A 20,090-nucleotide genomic window follows, 5' to 3' on the forward strand; every position below is an offset into this window, starting at 1 on the left:
CCTCCGGCGCCAGTCTTCGATGCTCCGGTGTTGGTTTCGCACCACCGTCTTCCCGATTCTGTCCCTTGTCTGTCAATGTTGCGGGACTCGCGTTCGCAGGCGTATGTCACTCGACCGAGTCTACCTAAACATTTTGGCCTTCGTGTGGCAAACCTCATGTTGGATTTGTCCATCGACCCCACTCCTGTCTACTCTTTCCGGCTCCCACGAGTTGGTTCTTGGCAGCTTCCGGTTGTTTCATTATGCCTTCCTACTATAGATGGCAAGAAGGATTTTCTGCCAGCTCTGTCCCACACACGGTTTTTAGAACACTTTTTATCCATTCTGATGACATCCCTGTTTTTACTGATGGTTCCAAATCCGACGCAGGCGTTGGGTTTAGTGTGGTTTTCCCCTTTTTATCGGTCTGGCAGCCTTCCTTCGGTAGCCTCCGTCTTTACTGCGGAGCTGTCTGCCATAGTCCTAGCTTTACAGATTATTTTACTCTCCTGGTTTCGTCTTTTACAATTTTTAGTGACTGTCGCAGTGCTCTTACTGCTCTCTCTCTTCTTTTATTTCCCTTCACCCTTTGGTTTTATCAGCCCTGGAGTGGCTATATCTTCTTACCAAACGAGGATATCGTGTTGGGTTCTGTTGGGTCCCTGGTCACGTTGGTGTTCCAGGGAATGAACACGCAGACCGCCTCGCTAAAGAGGCAGCAAGTCGCTCTCCATCTCCTTCCCCTGTTCCGTTTCGAGATGTATTTCATGCAATTCGTGTGGCGATTGCAGCAATTTGGCAGAGGAGATGGCTAACGGGGGTCGCAACCTCGAAAATGGGAGAGATTACTACTTCCACACTCCCTCAGTGGACTTACACCCATGTCCGGGATCGCCGTGCACAGACTTTATTGGCGCGACTTCGTATAGGTCACACGTACCTTACACAAAGGTACCTCCTGACCAGGGACCCTCAACCTTACTGTGATGACTGTTTGGTGCCGCTCACCGTGCGGCACCTGTTGGTGGAGTGCCCTAGTTTGATCGAGTTACGACACCGTTACCTCTACCGCTGTCGCGGTAGGGATAGCGGTGTCTACTGTCTCTCAAATGTCCTTGGACCAGCTTCTCTGGCCCCTGGCCATGACGATTTTAGCTTTCTGGGAGAAGCGGGCCTCCTCCCCAATTAGTAAATTTTATTTCTTATGTATTTTAACGTTTTATTTAATTTTATTGTAGTCTTAGTTTTTAGTTAACTTTAGTTTTATTTTTTTAACTACTTTTAGTTTTTTTTTTTTAAACTATAGTTGCGGCGCCATATGACCCCAGCTGTTGCGGCGCCTAATTAAAATCCATCCATCCATCCTTAAATCCTTCTCACTAGTTTGGATGCCTGGACACTCCAGTATGTGCCGGAATGAACAGGTTAACATGCTAGCTCGGTCTGCTGCAGAGCTCGAGAGAGCGTGAAACCTCCGTCGGGATCTGCAGTCATGTCTCTCAACTGTTAAATCATCAGCAAAATTCCTGTGGCAAAGTCACTGGGACAACCTCCACCTCCACACCATCAAACCCACCCTGGGCGAGTGGGCTTCCTCCAATCTCCCTATAAAGCCGCTTTCACACCAAGGTGGCACGTTGCATGTGGCAAATGACAGCTGGCAAGTGGCAAGTGACGAGTGGCACGTCGCCACACGTCTCAGGGTGGCAGTTCACTTCACAGTGTGCAAGGCATGATCGGATGAGGAGGTTATTGTTGCTTTGATTGGTACTATAGTCGCCCGCAAAAGAAGAAAAAGGAAGAAATTCTGGATACATCCGTATCTTTATCTTAAAGATAATGTAGAAGTTCAAAGTGTTTATGTAGTTACAAAGCAACTAGAGCTCGATGAAGAGAAGTTCCAGCTATAAATAACCTCATCCGATCATGCCATCTTGCGCACTGGGAAGTAAAGTGCCACCCTGAGACGCGTGCTACCTTTGTCTGAAATCACCGTGCCACTCGTCACTTTTTTTTTTTTTTTTTTTTTTTACATTACAAGGGCACTGGCCAAGGGAAAACAAAGTGTTGGAAAAAAAAAAATCCCGCTGGTTGCCAGGCCCTGTTAAGAGGAAAGTAGGAGAAAGAGAAAACAAAAAATCTAAAAGGAGGGTCCAGTTAACATAAGAGGTGTCTTGACACTCCTCTTTTGAAAGAGTTTAAGTCATAGGCAGGTGGAAATACAGACACAGGTAGAGAGTTCCAGAGTTTACCAGTGTAGGGAATGAAGGAGTGAAGATACTGGTTAACTCTTGCATTAGGAAGATGGACAGAATAGGGATGAGAAGAAGTAGAGAGTCTTGTGCAGCGAGGCCGCAGGAGGGGAAGGCATGCAGTTAGCAAGTTCAGAAGAGCAGACAGCATGAAAACAGCGGTAGAAGACAGATAAAGATGCAACATTGCGGCGGTGACTTAAAGAATCAAGACAGTCAGTTAGAGGAGAAGAGTTGATAAGACGAAAAGCTTTAGATTCCACCTTGTTTAGTAAAGCTGTGTGTGGATCCCCCAGACATGAGAGCCATACTCCATACACGGGCGGATAAGGCCCTGTACAGAGCAAGCAGCTGGGAGGGAGAGAAAATGGACGAAGACGCCATAGGACACCTAACTTCTTGGAAGCTGATTTAGCAAGAGTAGAGATGTGAAATTTCCAGTTTAGATTTTTAGTGAAGGATAGACCGAGTGTGTTTAATGTAGAGGAGAGGGAAGTTGAGTGTTATTGAAGAAGAGAGGATAGTTGTCTGGAAGGTTATGTCGAGTAGATAGTTGTAGAAATTGAGTTTTGAGGCATTGAACAAAACCAGGTTTTCTCTGCCCCAATCAGAAACAAGTGAAAGATCAGAAGTTAGGCGTCCTATAGCATCTCGCCTTGAGTCATTTAATTGTTGTTGGGTTGGGCGTCTGTTGAACGCTGTTGAATAATGCAGGTGGTATCATCAGCATAGGAGTGGATAGGGCATTGAGTCAGATTTAGGAGATCATTGATGAATAATAGAAAGAGAGTGGGTGATAGGACAGAACCCTGTGGAACACCACTGTTGATAGTTTTAGGGAAGAACAGTGACCGTCTACTACAGCAGCAATAGAACGATCGGAAAGGAAACTGGAGATGAAGGTACAGAGAGAAGGATAGAATCCGTAGGAGGGTAGTTTAGAAATTAAAGATTTGTGCCAGACTCTATCGAAGGCTTTCGATATGTCAAGGCCGACAGCAAAGGTTTCACCGAAGTCCCTAAAAGAGGATGACCAAGATTCAGTTAGGAAAGTAAGAAGATCACCAGTAGATCTGCCTTTACGGAAACCATACTGGCAATCAGAGAGAAGGTTGTGAGCTGATAGATGCCTCATTATCTTCCTATTAAGGATAGACTCAAAGGCTTTAGAAAGGCAGGAAATCAAAGCTATAGGGCGGTAGTTAGAAGGATTGGAGTGGTCACCTTTTTAGGGACAGGTTGAATGTGAGCAAACTTCCAGCAAGAAGGATAAATAGAAGTAGAGAGACACAGATGAAAGAGTTTGACCAGGCAGTGAGCGAGTTCGGAAGCACAGTTTTGAGAACAACAGGAGGGACTCCATCCGGACCGTAAGCCTTCCGAGAATCAAGGCCAGAGAGGGCCAGGAAAACGTCTTTATAAAGAATTTTAATTTTAGGGATGAAGTAGTCAGAGGGTGGAGGAGTAGGAGGAATATGCCCAGAATCATCCAAAGTTGAGTTGGTAGCAAAGGTTTGAGCGAAGAGTTCAGCTTTAGAAAAGAAGAGACAGCTGTAGAGCCATCTGGATGAAGTAAAGGAGGAAAGACGAAGAAGTAAAGTTGTTAGAGATATTATTGGCTAGATGCCAGAAATCTCGAGAGGAGTTAGAATTGGAAAGACTTTGACATTTTCTATTGATGAAAGAGTTTTTAGTAAGTTGGAGAATAGATTTGGCATGATTACGGGCAGAAATATATAGGGCATGAGTTTCAGCAGTTGGATGGCTACGGAACCGTTTGTGAGCCGCCTCTCTATCATTGACAGCACGAGAACAAGCAGAGTTAAACCAAGGCTTTTTAGCTTTAGGGTTAGAGAAAGTATGAGGAATGTATAGCTCCATGCCAGAGATAATCACCTCTGTTATGCGCTCGGCACAAAGAGAAGGATCTCTGACATGAAAACAATAATCATCCCAAGGAAATCAGAATAGTACTGCCTTAGTTCCTCCCACTTAGCAGAGTTAAAATGCCAGAAGCACCTCCGCTTAGGCGGGTCCTGAGGCTGCACTGGAGTGATAGAACTGGTAACGGAAATTAGATTGTGGTCGGAGGAGCCCAACGGAGAGGAAAGTTTAACAGAGTAAGCAGAAGGGTTGGAGGTTAGGAAAAGATCAAGAATGTTGGGCGTGTCTCCAAGGCGGTCAGGAATACGGGTAGGGAACTTCACTAGCTGCTCTAGGTCATGAAGGATAGCAAAGTTGAAGGTTTGTTCACCAGGTTGGTCAGTGAAAGAAGATGAAAGCCAAAGCTGGTGGTGAACATTGAAATCCCTAAAATGGAGATCTCAGCAAAAGGAAAGTGAGATAAGATGTGCTCCACCTTGGAAGTCAAATAGTCAAAGAATTTTACATAGTCAGAGGAATTAGGTGAGAGGTATACAGCACAGATGAATTTAGTTAGAGAGTGACATTGAAGTCTTAGCCAGATGGTAGAAAATTCTGAAGATTCAAGATTGTGGGCACGAGAGCAAGTGGTGTCGTTACGCACGTATGCGCAACATCCAGCTTTGGATTGAAAATGAGGATAGAGCAAGTAGGAGGGAACAGAAAAGGGCTGCTGTCAGTAGTCACAGACAACTGTGTTTCGGTTAGGAAGAGAAGATGAGGTTTAGTAGAGGAGAGGTGGTGTTCCACAGATTGAAAATTAGAACGAAGGCCACGAATGTTGCAGAAATTGATAGTGAAAGTATTAGATGAAGTGTCAAGACACCCAAGGTCGACAGCAGAGGGCAGTCCGACCTGGGGACATTTATGGTCCCTCCCAGAGGGGACTCCGAGGCAGGGCGTGGTGAAGCCATTATTAAATTTTGATTTGAAGAGAGTGTAAAAGTGTAAGGTGTTGTAGTGTAGTGTAGGAAGTAGTAGAAGTTGTCTATAGAGGGCAGGCTGCAGCTGCTCAATTGTATAAATGAGACCACAAAGGGAACCGGGAAGAGAGGACACGTGGAATCACTCAGTCTGCAGCACTGCCTACATCCCCGTAAGTACCTCTCCTGGAGTATTCCACCGGGCGGCAGGTGACTACTGCCACTTGCCACCTGTCATTTGTCACGTGCAACGTGCCACCTAGGTGTGAAAGCGGCCTAAAGTTTGGCATCACAGTCTGGGGTGGCAAGTTGCACATTCAAAAATATAACGGGCAAGTCCGATTCCTGAGTGGCGTGGCTAGTCGCACGTGGCACATGCCACGTGCCACGCCACTTCGGTGTGAAAGGTTTCATATGTTTCCGGATGCTTATTTTCACTTGGCATGCCACGTGGCTTGCCACTTGCCACGTGCCACTTGCCACGTGCGACGTGCCACCTTGGTGTGAAAGCGGCCTTTTTAAGAAAAGAGGAGGTTGTCCTCGCAAGCCTCAGGATGGGCTGCACCCTCCCCACCCATATGCTCTCCTACATAGCCAACACCTTCCCACCACAGTGTTCCACCTGCAATGTCACCCTTTCTGTCGAGCACACCCTGCTTCACAGTGTGCGTTATCGTGAGGAGAGACGGCCCCTGGTGGCGTATTGCTGGGGTTGCAGCCTCTCTTTAACGTAGACCACCCACCTGGGTGACGAATATCGGATATGGTCGCAGGGGTTGGAGTCGAGGAGTCGGAATTGGAGTCAGAGTCGGAGTCAGAGTCGGAGTCGGAGTCGCAGTCGGAGTCGGTAAAAATATGAGCGACTCCGACTCCTTTACGTGATAAATTTTCGAGTAAAGATTCCACTTCATGAGATTGGAGATTCCTACAAATTGGGAGATGCTTAATCTTTTCCCTTGGCCACCATCCCTCATGTAAGAAAAATAGACTATATCGTCAGAGTCGGAGTTGGAGTCGCAACACTTGAATTTTCTGGAGTCGGAGTCGGAGTCAGAGTCGGAGTCGCAACCTTCAAATTTCTGGAGTCTGGAGTCGCAACCTTCAAAGTCCTGGAGAGTCGGAGTCGCAACCTTCAAATTTCCTGGAGTCGGAGTCGGAGTCGCAACATTTAAATTTCCTGGAGTCGGAGTCGGAGTCGCAACATTTAAATTTACTGGAGTCGGAGTCGGAGTCGCAACCTTCAAATTTCCTGGAGTCGGAGTCGCAACATTAGAATTTATTGGAGTCGGAGTCGGAGTCGCAACATTTTAATTTCCTGGAGTCGAAGTCGGAGTCAGAGTCGCAACATTTTAATTTACTGGAGTCGGAGTCGGAGTCGGAGTCGCAACCTTCAAATTTCCTGGAGTCGGAGTCGCAACATTTGAATTTCCTGGAGTCGGAGTCGGAGTCGCAACATTTGAATTTCTTGGAGTCGGAGTCGGAGTCGGAGTCGCAACCTTCAAATTTCCTGGAGTCGGAGTCGGAGTCGGAGTCGCAACCTTCAAATTTCCTGGAGTCGGAGTCGGAGTCGGAGTCGCAACATTTGAATTTCCTGGAGTCGGAGTCGCAACCTTCAAATTTCCTGGAGTCGGAGTCGGAGTCGCAACATTTGAATTTCCTGGAGTCGGAGTCGGAGTCGCAACCTTCAAATTTCCTGGAGTCGGAGTCGGAGTCGCAACATTTGAATTTCCTGGAGTCGGAGTCGGAGTCGCAACATTTGAATTTATTGAGTCGGAGTCGGAGTCGAGTCGCAACATTTGAATTTCCTGGAGTCGGAGTCGGAGTCGCAACATTTGAATTTCCTGGAGTCGGAGTCGGAGTCGCAACCTTCAAATTTCCTGGAGTCGGAGTCGGAGTCGCAACATTTGAATTTCCTGGAGTCGGAGTCGGAGTCGCAACATTTGAATTTATTGAGTGGAGTCGGAGTCGGAGTCGCAACATTTGAATTTCCTGGAGTCGGAGTCGCAACATTTGAATTTCCTGGAGTCGGAGTCGGAGTCAGTCGGAGTCGCAACATTTGAATTTCCTGGAGTCGGAGTCGGAGTCGCAACCTTCAAATTTCCTGGAGTCGGAGTCGGAGTCGCAACATTTGAATTTCCTGGAGTCGGAGTCGGAGTCGCAACATTTGAATTTCCTGGAGTCGGAGTCGGAGTCGCAACATTTGAATTTCCTGGAGTCGGAGTCGGAGTCGCAACATTTGAATTTCCTGGAGTCGGAGTCGGAGTCGCAACATTTGAATTTCCTGGAGTCGGAGTCGGAGTCGCAACATTTGAATTTCCTGGAGTCGGAGTCGGAGTCGCAACCTTCAAATTTCCTGGAGTCGGAGTCGGAGTCGCAACATTTGAATTTCCTGAGTCGGAGTCAGTCGCAACATTTGAATTTCCTGGAGTCGGAGTCGGAGTCGCAACATTTGAATTTCCTGGAGTCGGAGTCGGAGTCGGAGTCGCAACATTTGAATTTCCTGGAGTCGGAGTCGGAGTCGCAACATTTGAATTTACTGGAGTCGGAGTCGGAGTCGGAGTCGCAACATTTGAATTTCCTGGAGTCGGAGTCGGAGTCGGAGTCGCAACATTTGAATTTCCTGAGTCAGAGTCGGAGTCGGAGTCGCAACATTTGAATTTCCTGAGAGTCAGTCAGAGTCGGAGTCGCAACATTTGAATTTCCTGGAGTCGGAGTCGGAGTCGCAACATTTGAATTTCCTGGAGTCAGAGTCGGAGTCGCAACATTTGAATTTACTGGAGTCAGAGTCGGAGTCGCAACATTTGAATTTCCTGGAGTCAGAGTCGGAGTCGCAACATTTGAATTTACTGGAGTCAGAGTCGGAGTCGCAACATTTGAATTTACTGGAGTCGGAGTCGCAACATTTGAATTTACTGGAGTCAGAGTCGGAGTCGCAACATTTGAATTTCCTGGAGTCAGAGTCGGAGTCGCAACATTTGAATTTACTGGAGTCAGAGTCGGAGTCGCAACATTTGAATTTCCTGGAGTCAGAGTCAGTCGCAACATTTGAATTTCCTGGAGTCAGAGTCAGTCGCAACATTTGAATTTACTGGAGTCGGAGTCGGAGTCGCAACATTTGAATTTACTGGAGTCGGAGTCGGAGTCGCAACATTTGAATTTACTGGAGTCGGAGTCGGAGTCGCAACCTTCAAATTTCCTGGAGTCGGAGTCGAAGTCGGAGTCGCAACATTTTAATTTACTGGAGTCGGAGTCGGAGTCGGAGTCGCAACCTTCAAATTTCCTGGAGTCGGAGTCGGAGTCGGAGTCGCAACATTTGAATTTCCTGAAGTCGGAGTCGGAGTCAGAGTCGCAACATTTGAATTTACTGGAGTCGGAGTCGGAGTCAGAGTCGGAGTCGCAACCTTCAAATTTCCTGGAGTCGGAGTCGCAACATTTGAATTTCCTGAAGTCGGAGTCGGAGTCAGAGTCGCAACATTTGAATTTCCTGGAGTCGGAGTCGGAGTCGGAGTCGCAACCTTCAAATTTCCTGAAGTCGGAGTCGGAGTCAGAGTCGCAACATTTGAATTTACTGGAGTCGAGAGTCGGAGCAACATTTGAATTTCCTGGAGTCGGAGTCAGTCAGTCGCAACCTTCAAATTTCCTGGAGTCGGAGTCGGAGTCGCAACATTTGAATTTACTGGAGTTGGAGTCGGAGTCGGACTTTTGAAAATCCGACTCCACACCCCTGTATGGTCGATAGACTGATGATTTACCTGTCTGAGACCAACTCAACCAGAGAGTTGTGATTTATATGTATATATCATGCCATGTATAATGATGCACTCTATAAATAAATAAATTAATAAGTAAATAAATAAAAAAAAAAAAAAAAAAATATATATATATATATATATATATATATATATATATATATATATATATATATATATATATATATATATATATATATTAGGTGACCATGATATCAACTACTCAGTTTCAAGGTCTGGGTATACATATTCTATATTTTTATACCATCCGCTCTCTTTTAAGTACTTTCAAGTCGAAAATGTCAATAATATTTTTTTTTTTCTTAATTTTGGTGGCAACCTTATTTAATTTACATCTACGCTCTTCTTTTGGTCTTAATGACTTCATGTTCCCTTCTCTTATCTGTCAGCACTCATTCCCTGACTTTATCTTCTCTCATACCTTCATCCTTGTCTATGTACTTAAAAGAACATAAGACAATAAGAAAAAAGAGAAGCTGCAAGAGGCCGCCAGGCCTATACAAGGCAGTCCCTGTGTGCTTAATCTACCTGATTCCATCTATCTTCCCCATCCATGAATTTATCTAACCTTTTAAAGCTCCCTATTGACTCAGCCCTGACTACATGCCCACTGAGACCGTTCCACTTATCAACCACTCTGTTTGAAAACCAGTTTCTTCCCATTTTTCTCCTAAACCTGAATTTTTCAAGTTTAAACTCATTATTTCTGGTTCTGTCTCCGCTACTGATCCTAAGAACTACATTCATGTCCCCTCTGTTAAAACCCTTATACCACTTAAATACTTCTATCAGGTCTCCTCTTAACCTACGTCTCTCTAAGGAATGCAGATTAAGTTTTTTCAGTCTCTCTTCATAGGAATATCCTCATTCCTGTATCTTTTAGTCATCCTCCTTTGCACTGACTCCAACAGAGCTATGTCCTTCCTGTAATGTGGGGACCAGAATTGTACCGCATAGTCAAGATGTGGCCTGACCAGCGCCAAGTATAATTTTAGTATTACTTCGGGACTCCTGCTTTTAACACTTCTAAAGATGAAACCTAATACTCTATTCGCTTTATTTCTGGCCTCAATACATTGCTTCCTTGTACCGAGATCAGAGCTAACTATGACTCCTAAATTTTTCTCATACTTGGAACTTCCTAGTGCCACGTTATCTATTGTGTACCTATTGCTTGGATTATCTCTACCTACGCTCAGCACCCTGCACTTGTTAATATTGAACTGCATTAGCCATCTATCTGTCCATTCTTTCATCCTATCCAAGTTAGCCTGCGAAGCCTTGGCATCCGAGTTGGACCTAATTAATCTGCCTATCTTTGTGTCATCCGCAAATTTACTGATATCACTATTAATTCCACTATCCAAGTCGTTGATATATATTAGAAATAATAATGGCCCTAAAATGAGCCCTGTGGCACCCCACTAACTACTTCTCCCCACTCGGAACCCGAACCATTAATTACTACCCTTTGTCGCCTGTTGTCTAACCACGCTTTAATCCAGCTTGATATTCTACCTTCTATACCGTGTGCTTTAGCCTTTTTTAAGAGCCTCTGGTGAGGTACCTTGTCAAAGGCTTTACTGAAATCTAAGTATAGAATGTCATAATTATCACCTTTATCTGCTGCCTCATAAACCTTACTATAAAAGCTCAACAAGTCTGTAAGACACGACTTCCCCTTCGTAAATCCATGTTGTGCCGTGTTTGTCTAGGTGTTCCCAAATGTTTTTCGCTATTATTAAATCCATTAATTTACCCATAATTGAAGTTAAGCTGACAGGCCTGTAATTAGACGTTAGGGTTTTATCTCTCTTCTTATATATGGGAACCACATTAGCTTCTCTCCACATTATCGGTACCTCACCTGACTCCAGTGACATCCTAAAAGTGCCGCTAATGGCTCGCTTACGACGTCCTTGCATTCCTTTAGAACCCTTGGATATACTTCATCAGGTCCCGGTGACTTGAATTTCTTTAGTTTATCTATCTCCTGCTCTACCATCGCCTTAGTTATAAGGATATCTGTCAACTTTTCACTATCCTCTTCCCTAAATACCTCTTCGCTATCTGGGATTTCCTGTGTGTTCTCCTGGGTGAAGAGTTAAAAAATACTCGTTCATAATTCTACTAATCTCTTCCGCAGAACTAACCATTTCACCATTTGTTGTCCTTATGGGACCTATTTCTTCTCTACATTTCGTCTTGTATAACTGAAAAAATCCCTTAGGGTTCGTCTTTGCTTGGCTGGCTACCTTCAACTCATATTCACTTTTAGCTTTCCTCGTTAACCTCTTAACTGTTCTTACTAATTCATAGTATAATGGCCTTAAAGCTTCATCTCCTGCCTTTAGCCTCTTATATATATTCCTTTTTTGCCCTATGCATCGCTTCAATCTGTCTGTCATCCACTTGGGGTCGTTGCTTCGTGCTTCTATTGTTTTATATGGAATGTTGGCTATCTGACCATCACGTATTTTATGTAGGAACTCGGTATAGCTCTCACTAACCTTCAGCTGACCGGGATTCCTCCCATGTTCTAATCCATCTCTCCCCTCCGCCTCACTCTCTCTCCGTCTCATCCAGACTTCACACCTCCCCTCCCCTTCTCTGCTCCTCCCTTCCTTCTACCTGACTAAATCTGCCTTGCCCCTGCCAAGCGATTTGTAAATACTCCCTTAAGCCCTCGAAATTAGCCTTCTTGAAGTCAGGTACTCTTCTTTTGTTTTTTGTTTTTTCCTAAAAGTTTCATGCCATTTCAATGTATACCTTACTTCTTTGTGATCGCTGTTACCTAAATGGCCTCCAACCTCCACCTGTGTAACTGCCTCCTCCCTGTTTGTCAGAATTAAATCTAGAATATTATTTCCCCGCGTGGGTTCTAAAATGACTTGCTTTAAAAAATTATCCTGTAAGATCTTAATGAACTCATCTGCTTCACCGTTACCCACCATCAAGCTCCAATCAACATTCCTATAGTTAAAATCCCCTACCACACATACCTTACTGTACCTGGCTGCTCTATTTATTTCCTCCCATAGGGAAGAGTTTATTTGGTCTGAAGCATTTGGTGGCCTGTACACTAAACCCATTACTACTGATTGAGACCCATCCTTAATATCTACCCATAGAGACTGTTTTGCTGTCTGTCTTAATTCTGCTGTTTATGCAACATTGCAGTGTGTCCTTGACGTACAAGGCCACTCCTCCCCCTCTTCTGTTTTCCCTGTCCTTATGAAAAAGTGTATAACCATCAATTTTCACCTCTTGATCAAATATCCTCCCTGACATATCTAACCAGGTTTTTGTTAAAGCAATTATATCAAAATTTTCAACACAAGCTACTCCTCTCAGCAGATCTATCTTATTCATAATACTCCTACAGTTTGTGTAATACACTTTTAAACTATTCTTCGCATTTACTAAGCTGGTTACTTTTTTAGATTTGACTATTCCTTCCTACCTATGGGTCACCGATGCCCGCTCCCTCTCCTGTCCACCGAAAAAAAAGCGCCAGAGTGCATTTAACTCGCCTTCAAGTGTTCCAGCCAAAACCCGAACACCTTGGCGTGATAAATGCACTCCATCACTGGCATAAGAGGTGTCTTTGCCGTAAAAGAGGTCCTAGTTATCGATGAACGCCCATCCATTGCTCCTACAGTGATCTGCAAGTCTGCAATTTAATGCAATATCCCTGGACAGCCATTCACCTCCCAGTTCCCTCCTTGGCAACACACCACATACCACAGGGGTTGTATCCTTATTTCTAATTTTAGCCAAAGCCTCCTTAAATCTCCTAAACAGCTCCTCACTTCTTACCTTACAAACGTCATTTTCCCCCGCGCTGAGGAAAACAATGGGTTTGGTCCCGTCCGCCAAACACGTGTCTAGCTGAGCACTTATTACCTCTCAATTCCTGCCCCCGGTAGGCACACTCTCGTCCTCCTCCTGTCCTTATCACAAAACGCCGTATCCAAATGCCTCACCTGACTGTCACCGATTAGCAGTATCTTACCTGCGGGTAGGGACCCCTCTACCCTCCTCACCTCGTCGCTTTCCGCCTCCTCTTTCTCCTCCTCCACTCCCTCCAACACAGCTAAGGAATTTTCCGTTTCCACTCGCTGTGTCGCCCTGAGGACCTTTCTCCTCTTTGCACCTGAGGACACCACTCGCCACTCCTCCTGGCCCTTCGTCTCATTACTTGGTAACGAGACTGCAGAAACTGCCACTCCCTCAGTAGCTGAGTTCACTCGGCAGAACTTGTTCCTCTTCACTTTCCCTAAGACTACTTCTGGCATTAATTTCCGGAACATTTAACATATTTAACACTTATTTGTGTCAACACTGAGTCAAGTTACACTGAATGAGCAATTGGAAAACAATCCCTCTAATACTACGGCTTGCGTCATACTATCACGATTTTTATGACATATGCACGCCTATAAGTACAGTAACATAGTATGTGTACGTGTGTGTGTGTGTGTGTGTGTGTGTGTGTGTGTGTGTGTGTGTGTGTGTGTGTGTGTGTTTGAAGATTGGTGTTTATTTATGCTTCTGTTGCAGAGATGGGATGACAGCCTCGCTAGATGACCTGCAACGCGGCCAAGATGGACTCATAATAAAACTAAACAACGTTATCAGGACACTCAAGGTAATTTTCCATTACTGAGGTGCAGATACAATTTCACTAGGCAGTGACAATGACTGTGGGTGCACTTGTGGCCCCTTTTAATCCCTTATGACGTTATATTAGGTGTGAACGTGTGTTCCTTAAAAGGTGTGCGTTTTGGTATAGAGAACAGTAGTACTTTGGGTGCAGTGGAAATCCTAGAAAATATCAATAATCATGCAAGAGACTTTACAGTTAGTTACAATCCGAAAGCTAACACGTGGACAGTGTTGTGGAAATTATGTGGGAACGCGGGGACGCCGAAGCATCAAAACACTGTTTCGGAGTATTTGATCTCTTGAGAAGCTCGACAAGAGTATGACAACGAGTTGTCTCAGTGGGTTCTATATAATGAAAACGTTTGCAGGCCTGTCAGAAGGACTATTCCTCTCATGGCCGTTGTGCAGGAAAATAAGAAAAAGGTGCGTCCAATATTAGATTTTCGGGTATTGAACTCTTATATTGGCGTTCACACTAATGAAGCAGCTGTTTGTGCCGAGGAACCCAGGGAATGGCGCAGGTAAATTACGAGGATGGTTTTAATGGATTTACGCAAGGCGTATCTGCAAATTAATTTTCATTTCCCGTTGTGGTCACGTCAGATGGTAGTGTTTCGGGGATGACGGTACTGCGTGACGAGCCTCGGATTCGGGCTGAACAATCGCTCCCCTTATTCTGAAGGAAGTTCTCGGTATTGTCCTTCGTTGGAACGAAAAGATCGATCATGCCACCTCGCCATACTTGGATGACATTTGGATGAACAAAGATATCCTGTCGGCGGTAGACGTGGAGACTCACCTAGGTCACTACAGCCTGACCTGCAAACCTGCTGACCAAGTGTATGAGGGCGCTCGCGTGCTTGGCATCAGAGTCTGGTGAGGAGCGCCACGCCCTGTGGTGGAGTCCTGACTACAAGGTGTGTGAAATATCTAAGACGCTGACAAGGCGGGCTGCGTTCTCAGTTTGCGGCCAACTGACGAGTCGCCTACCAGTGTGTGGGTGGTTAAAGAGTAGCGTCGTCCTATTTGAAAAGACGCGGATGCTGATCCCAAGTTACGCTCTATGCTTGTCGAGACAATTAAACTAGTTGCAGAATCTGATCCCGCACGAGGACGGTGGGATGTAGAGGGAAACGATGCCAGACACGATGTGGGGTGATGCTAGTTCTATGGCAATGGGCGCAGTCATAGAGGTGAATGGTAACATCATAGGAGACGCATGTTAGCTATGTAAAAATTAATGCACCCATATAAATCTCGCAGAGTTGGATACTGTTGTTAAAAGTCTTAATCTTGTTATGGCCTGGAAAATGAAAAATCTTACCCTGATGATAGACTCACAGACAGTGTATCACTGGCTCGTGGATACTTTGTCGGGGAAAGCACAAGTGGAAACTAATCAACTAATGTTGATTTGTAGGTGGCTAGCAACTATAAAAGAAATTGCTGATGAGTATGGTCTGCGCCTGAATGTGAAATTTGTGCTTTTTGCTGAGAACAAAGCTGATGTACTGACAAGTGTATCTAAAAAAAATGGCTTTGTCTAGAGAACGAGGCATTAGCGTGAGGAGCAGCGGCAGGCTTCTCATAAGACATTGCTAAAATCTACGAAACTGCCGCGCATCCAGACGTTAAACGCACTTTTGTATTTTGCAGAAGAGTGTACCCTACTGTTCAGCAATGGTAGGTGCAGAGTGTTGTTCGTGTGTGTCAGGCGTGCCAGTCCATCAACCCGGCCACAGGAAGATGGAAGCAGGGAAAGCTGAGTTTTTTCAGAGATTTAGGAGGGAATAAGCATGGATATATGTCATATTAAGAATCATCATTACTTTAACTCATGTTGATTGTGACCCATCATGCTACAGTATATAGAGAAGAATCAAACAGCAAGACACCACCAGTGTTATGGAGCAGCTGGGGTCAGTAATCTTTGAGCGAGGGAGACTCAGGAACTTTTGACGGGTAATGCTACCAGCTTCCGCAGCGTTTTATTTTGTGAGTTCCCCAGACGCTGGGGATATCGCTGTGCTAATGTCCCTTCCGGAAACGGAATATCAGAATGGTGCCACATAACGGTAAAAACTATATTAGCACGGAAGGGCTGTACTGTAGCTGAAGCGGTTTAGCGTTATAACACCATGTCGAAGGGGAACGATGCTGCCTGAGCCCCTGCTAACCAGATATTCCAGTATGAGGTCAGAATGCTTGGCACAGACGCGCTACAAAGGAAAATCATTCATCAGACCATCAAAACTACTTCAGTGTTGGGGACTGTGTGTGGATTTGGCACCCTAGCTGGCGGTGTGACGTAAGGAGTATACACCGGGCTCGGTAACAAGAGTGATATCGTAGAAGTAGACGGAATGCCTCACCACGTTCATGACTTACGGTTGGCCACGTCGTCGCCGCTTCCACAAACGTGGCGAAAACCCGTGGCGGTGATGAACCAGAGTGTGGCGAGCGAGGAGAATCATCATATGGTTTCCGCTGAAACCACCTCAGCTGATGGATGACCAACACTCGGTGGATGACGAGAATTCTGGACTAAACTTGACACGTCGAGGATCAACAGAGCGCCAACCAGCTAGACTATTTCAATACGGTGATCTATTATAAGATCAGGGGAAGTGTTGTGGTGTGTGATTTGTATTATGTAATATAATAAGACCATGTTGAATTTACTTTTTTTATGCAAGAGGGAAGACTGCCAAGGGCAACAAAATGTTAAAAAAAAAAAAAAGGCACACTGGAACTGCAGGTTCCCTAAAAGATTCGAAAGAGTCAGACAAAAGCCAGGGACAAATATCTTGACACCTCTCTCTTAAAAAAAAGTTAAGTCATAGGATGATGTAAATACAGAAGCAGGTAGGGAGTATAAATGATTGAGAATACTGGTTAACTCTTGTATTAGATGGTTGGACAGAATAGGGATGAGAAGAAGACAGCTTTGTGCAGCGAGGCCGCAGGAGGAGAAGAGGCATGCGATTAGCAAGATCTGTAGAGCAGTTAGCATGAAAATAGCAATAAAATATATAAAGAGACGCAACATTCCGGTGGTGAAAGAGAGACTGAAGACAGTCAGTCAGAGGAGAGGAGTTGATGAGACGAAAAGCTTTTGACTCCACTCTATCTAATAAGGCAGTTTAAGTGGAACCCCCCCAAACATGCGAGTAGTACTCCATACAAGGAACGATAAGGCCCTTGTTCAGAGTTAGCAGTTGGAGGGGCGATAAAAACTGGCGGAGATGCCGCAGAACACCTAACTTCATAAAAGCTGTTTTACAAGAGATGAGATGTGAAGTTTCCGGTTAAGATTATGAGTAAAGGACAGACCAAGGATATTCAGTATGGAAGAGGGAGACAGTTGAGTGTCATTGAAGAGGGGGTTAGTTGTCTGGAAGGTTGTGTCGAGTTGATAGATGGAGGAATTGAGTTATGAGGCATTGAAAACTACTAAATTTTCTCTGCCCCAACCAGTTATCTTAGAAAGATCAGATGTCAAACGTTCCGTGGCGTCCCTGTGTGATCTGTTGACTTCCTGAAGGGTTGGTCGCTTCTGAAAGGACGCGGAAAGATGTAGGTTAGTATCAACAGCGTAGGAGTGGATGGAGCAAGAGGTTTGGTTAAGGTCATTAATGAATAATAGAAAGAAAGTGGGTGATAGGATAGAATCCTGAAGAACACCACTGTTTATAAATTTAGAAGAACAGTGGCCATCTACCATGGCTGCAATAGAACGGTCAGAGAGGAAACTTGATATAAAGTTGCAGAGAGAAGGATAGAAACCGTAGGAGGGCAGTTTTTAGATTAAAGCTTTGTGCCAGACTCTATCAAAAGCTTTTGATATGTCTAATGCGACAGCAAAAGTTCCACCAAAATCTCTAAAAGAGGATGACCAAAACTTAGTAAGGAAAGCCAGAAGATCACCAGTAGGGCGACCTTGTCGGGAGCCATACTGGCGATCAGATAGAAGATTGTGAAGTGACAGAGGTTTAAGAATCTTCCTATTGAGGAATGATTAGAATAAATTTAAACAAGCAAGCTATAGGACGATAGTTAGAGGGATTAGAGCTGTCCCCTTTTTCAGGGACACGCTGAATATAGGCAAACTTCCAGCAAGAAGGAAAGGTAGAAGTCAATAGACATAGTTGAAAGAGTTTGGCCAGGCAAGGTGCAAGCACAGAAGCACAGTTTTTGAAAACAATAGAAGGGACCCCATCTGGTCCATAAGCCTTCCGAGGGTTTAGGCCAACGAGAGCATAGAAAACATCATTACAAAGAACTTTAATTGTAGGTATGAAATAGTCAGAGGAAGGAGGAGAAATAGGAACAAGCCTGGAATCATCCAAGATGAAGTTGCTAGCAAAGGTTTGAGAGAAGAATTCACCTTTAGAGACAGATGAGATGGCGGTGGTGCCATCAGGATGAAATAAAGGAGAGAAAGATGAAGAAGTAAAGTTATTGGAGATGTTTTTTGCCAGATGGCAGAAGTCACTAGGGGAGTTGGAGTTTTGAAAGTTTCTAACATTTTCTATTTTTGAAAGAGCGTTCGGCAAGTTGAAGAACAGACTTAGCATGATTCCAGGCAGAAATATTAAGTGCATGAGATTCAGAAGATGGAATGCTCAATTACCTTTTGTGGGGAACTTCTCTATCATTTATAGCAAGAGAAAAGGTTGTGTTAAACCAAGGTTCAGAAGGTTTAGGTTGAGTAAAAGAATTAGGAATGTAAGCCTCCATGTCAGGCACTATCACCTCTGTTATGCTTTCAGCACAAAGAGATGGGTCTTTGACATGGAAATAGTAATCATTCCAAGGAAAATCAACATAATATCTCCTGAGGTCCCCCAACTGGCAGAGGTAAAACGCCAGAGGCACCTCCGTTTTGGGGAATCCTGAGGAGGGATTGGAGAAACAGGACAAGATACAGAAATGAGAATGTGACTGGAGAAACCCAACGGAGAAGATAGGGTAACAGCATAAGCAAAAGGATTAGAGATAAGAAAAAAATCAAGAATGTTGGGCGCATATCGAAGACGGTCAGGAATACGAGTAGGATTTTGCACCATTATCTCTAACTCATGGAGGATAGCAAATTTGAAGACTACTTCACCAGGGTGGTCAGTGAAGGGAGAGGAAAGCCAAAGCTGGTGGTGAACATTGAAAACTCCAAGGATGGAGATCTCCACGAAAGGGTAGAGGGACAGAATATGTTCCACATTGGAAGTTAAAAAGTCAAAGAATATACTATAGTCAGAGGAGTTAGGAAAGAGATAGACAGCACAGATAAATTTAGTTAGAAAGTGACTGTAGAGTCTAAGCCAGGTGGTGGAAAACTCGGAAGATTCAAGAGCGTGGGCACGAGAGCAAGTTAAGTCGTTGCACATAGACGCAACATCAAGATTTGGAGCGAAAATGAGGATAGAGAAAGTAGGAGGGAACAGAAAAGAGGCCACTGTCAGTTGCCTCAGACAGCTGTGTTTCGATGAGGAAAAGAAGATGAGGTTTAGTATAGGAGAGGCGGTGTTCCACAGATTGAAAATTACATCCAAAACCGCAAATGTTGCAGAAGTTAATGTAGAAAAAGTCGAGGAAGGTGTCAAGACATTATGAGTCGCCACCGAGAGAGCAGTCCGACCTGGGGACATTTCTGATCCCCTCCCCACAAGGGGACTCTGAGGCTGGATATGGAGTCGCCATTTTGAAATTTTGAGTTTTAAGTGAAGGGTGTGTGTGTGTGGTAAGTGCATGTGGTTTTGTGTGAAGAAGGAGAGTTGTTTTAGAGGGCAGGTTGTGACTGCCCCCTAGAGTTGTGAGGCACAAAGGGAAACGTTCAACGAGATCACAACTAACTTTAAGGGAATGTTCACAACACCTCCTGAACTAGTGCTATTAGACCTCGATGGGAGTAAATTATCGCTTTCGTAGGTGTCTACTACCTCCTCCTAATTACTGGTGGTAGAGTAATTATCAGTTAAGGTTCCATTTCATTTCAGAGGTTCAAGTTCCGACCTGATGAGATGGTTAGGAGATTGTAAAACAAGTAGAAGGAATAAAGAAACGAAAGCCACAGGTTGTCTTTCTCTCCATTCTGCCACTACATTTTATTATTATTATTAGTAGTAGTAGAAGTAGTAGTAGTAGTATTAGTATTATTAACAATACTTTTTACTTTGCGTATTTAACACCGCCACTAACTCCAGGAAGACGCATTAAAACTGAATAACATCTTCTACAAACTTGGCCGACATGACACCAACCTGGAAGATGTTGACTCCAACCTCCATCGGTTGGGTGACTCATCTCGACGAACTGAAGCCAAACTCAACAAGCACGCCTATAATGTGAGTTCTCTTAATTTTACGTTTGATTGTTTCCTTCCTTCATTTGCTACTCCTCTATATATATATATATATATATATATATATATATATATATATATATATATATATATATATATATATATATATATATATATATATATATATATATATATATATATATATATATATATATATATATATATATATATATATATATATATATATATATATATATATATATATATATATATA

At 44.2% G+C, this 20,090-nt stretch overlaps 2 protein-coding genes across 3 annotated transcripts in view; both read left to right on the plus strand.

The window, feature by feature from the left end:
• LOC123512657 overlaps nt 1-20,090 on the plus strand; it is a 357,957-nt gene that overhangs the window by 151,624 nt on the left and 186,243 nt on the right. The gene's annotated exons all lie outside the window — the stretch shown is intronic.
• LOC123512656 overlaps nt 1-20,090 on the plus strand; it is a 53,217-nt gene that overhangs the window by 23,761 nt on the left and 9,366 nt on the right. For both annotated transcript variants that reach the window (XM_045269131.1, XM_045269132.1), the window contains exons 3-4: nt 13,411-13,498; nt 19,719-19,859. In XM_045269131.1, the coding sequence (XP_045125066.1) occupies nt 13,411-13,498; nt 19,719-19,859 (229 nt within the window). The remainder of the gene's footprint in view (nt 1-13,410; nt 13,499-19,718; nt 19,860-20,090) is intronic.

Source organism: Portunus trituberculatus, chromosome 34 (assembly GCF_017591435.1).
Source record: "Portunus trituberculatus isolate SZX2019 chromosome 34, ASM1759143v1, whole genome shotgun sequence".
NCBI classification, from domain to species: domain Eukaryota; kingdom Metazoa; phylum Arthropoda; class Malacostraca; order Decapoda; family Portunidae; genus Portunus; species Portunus trituberculatus.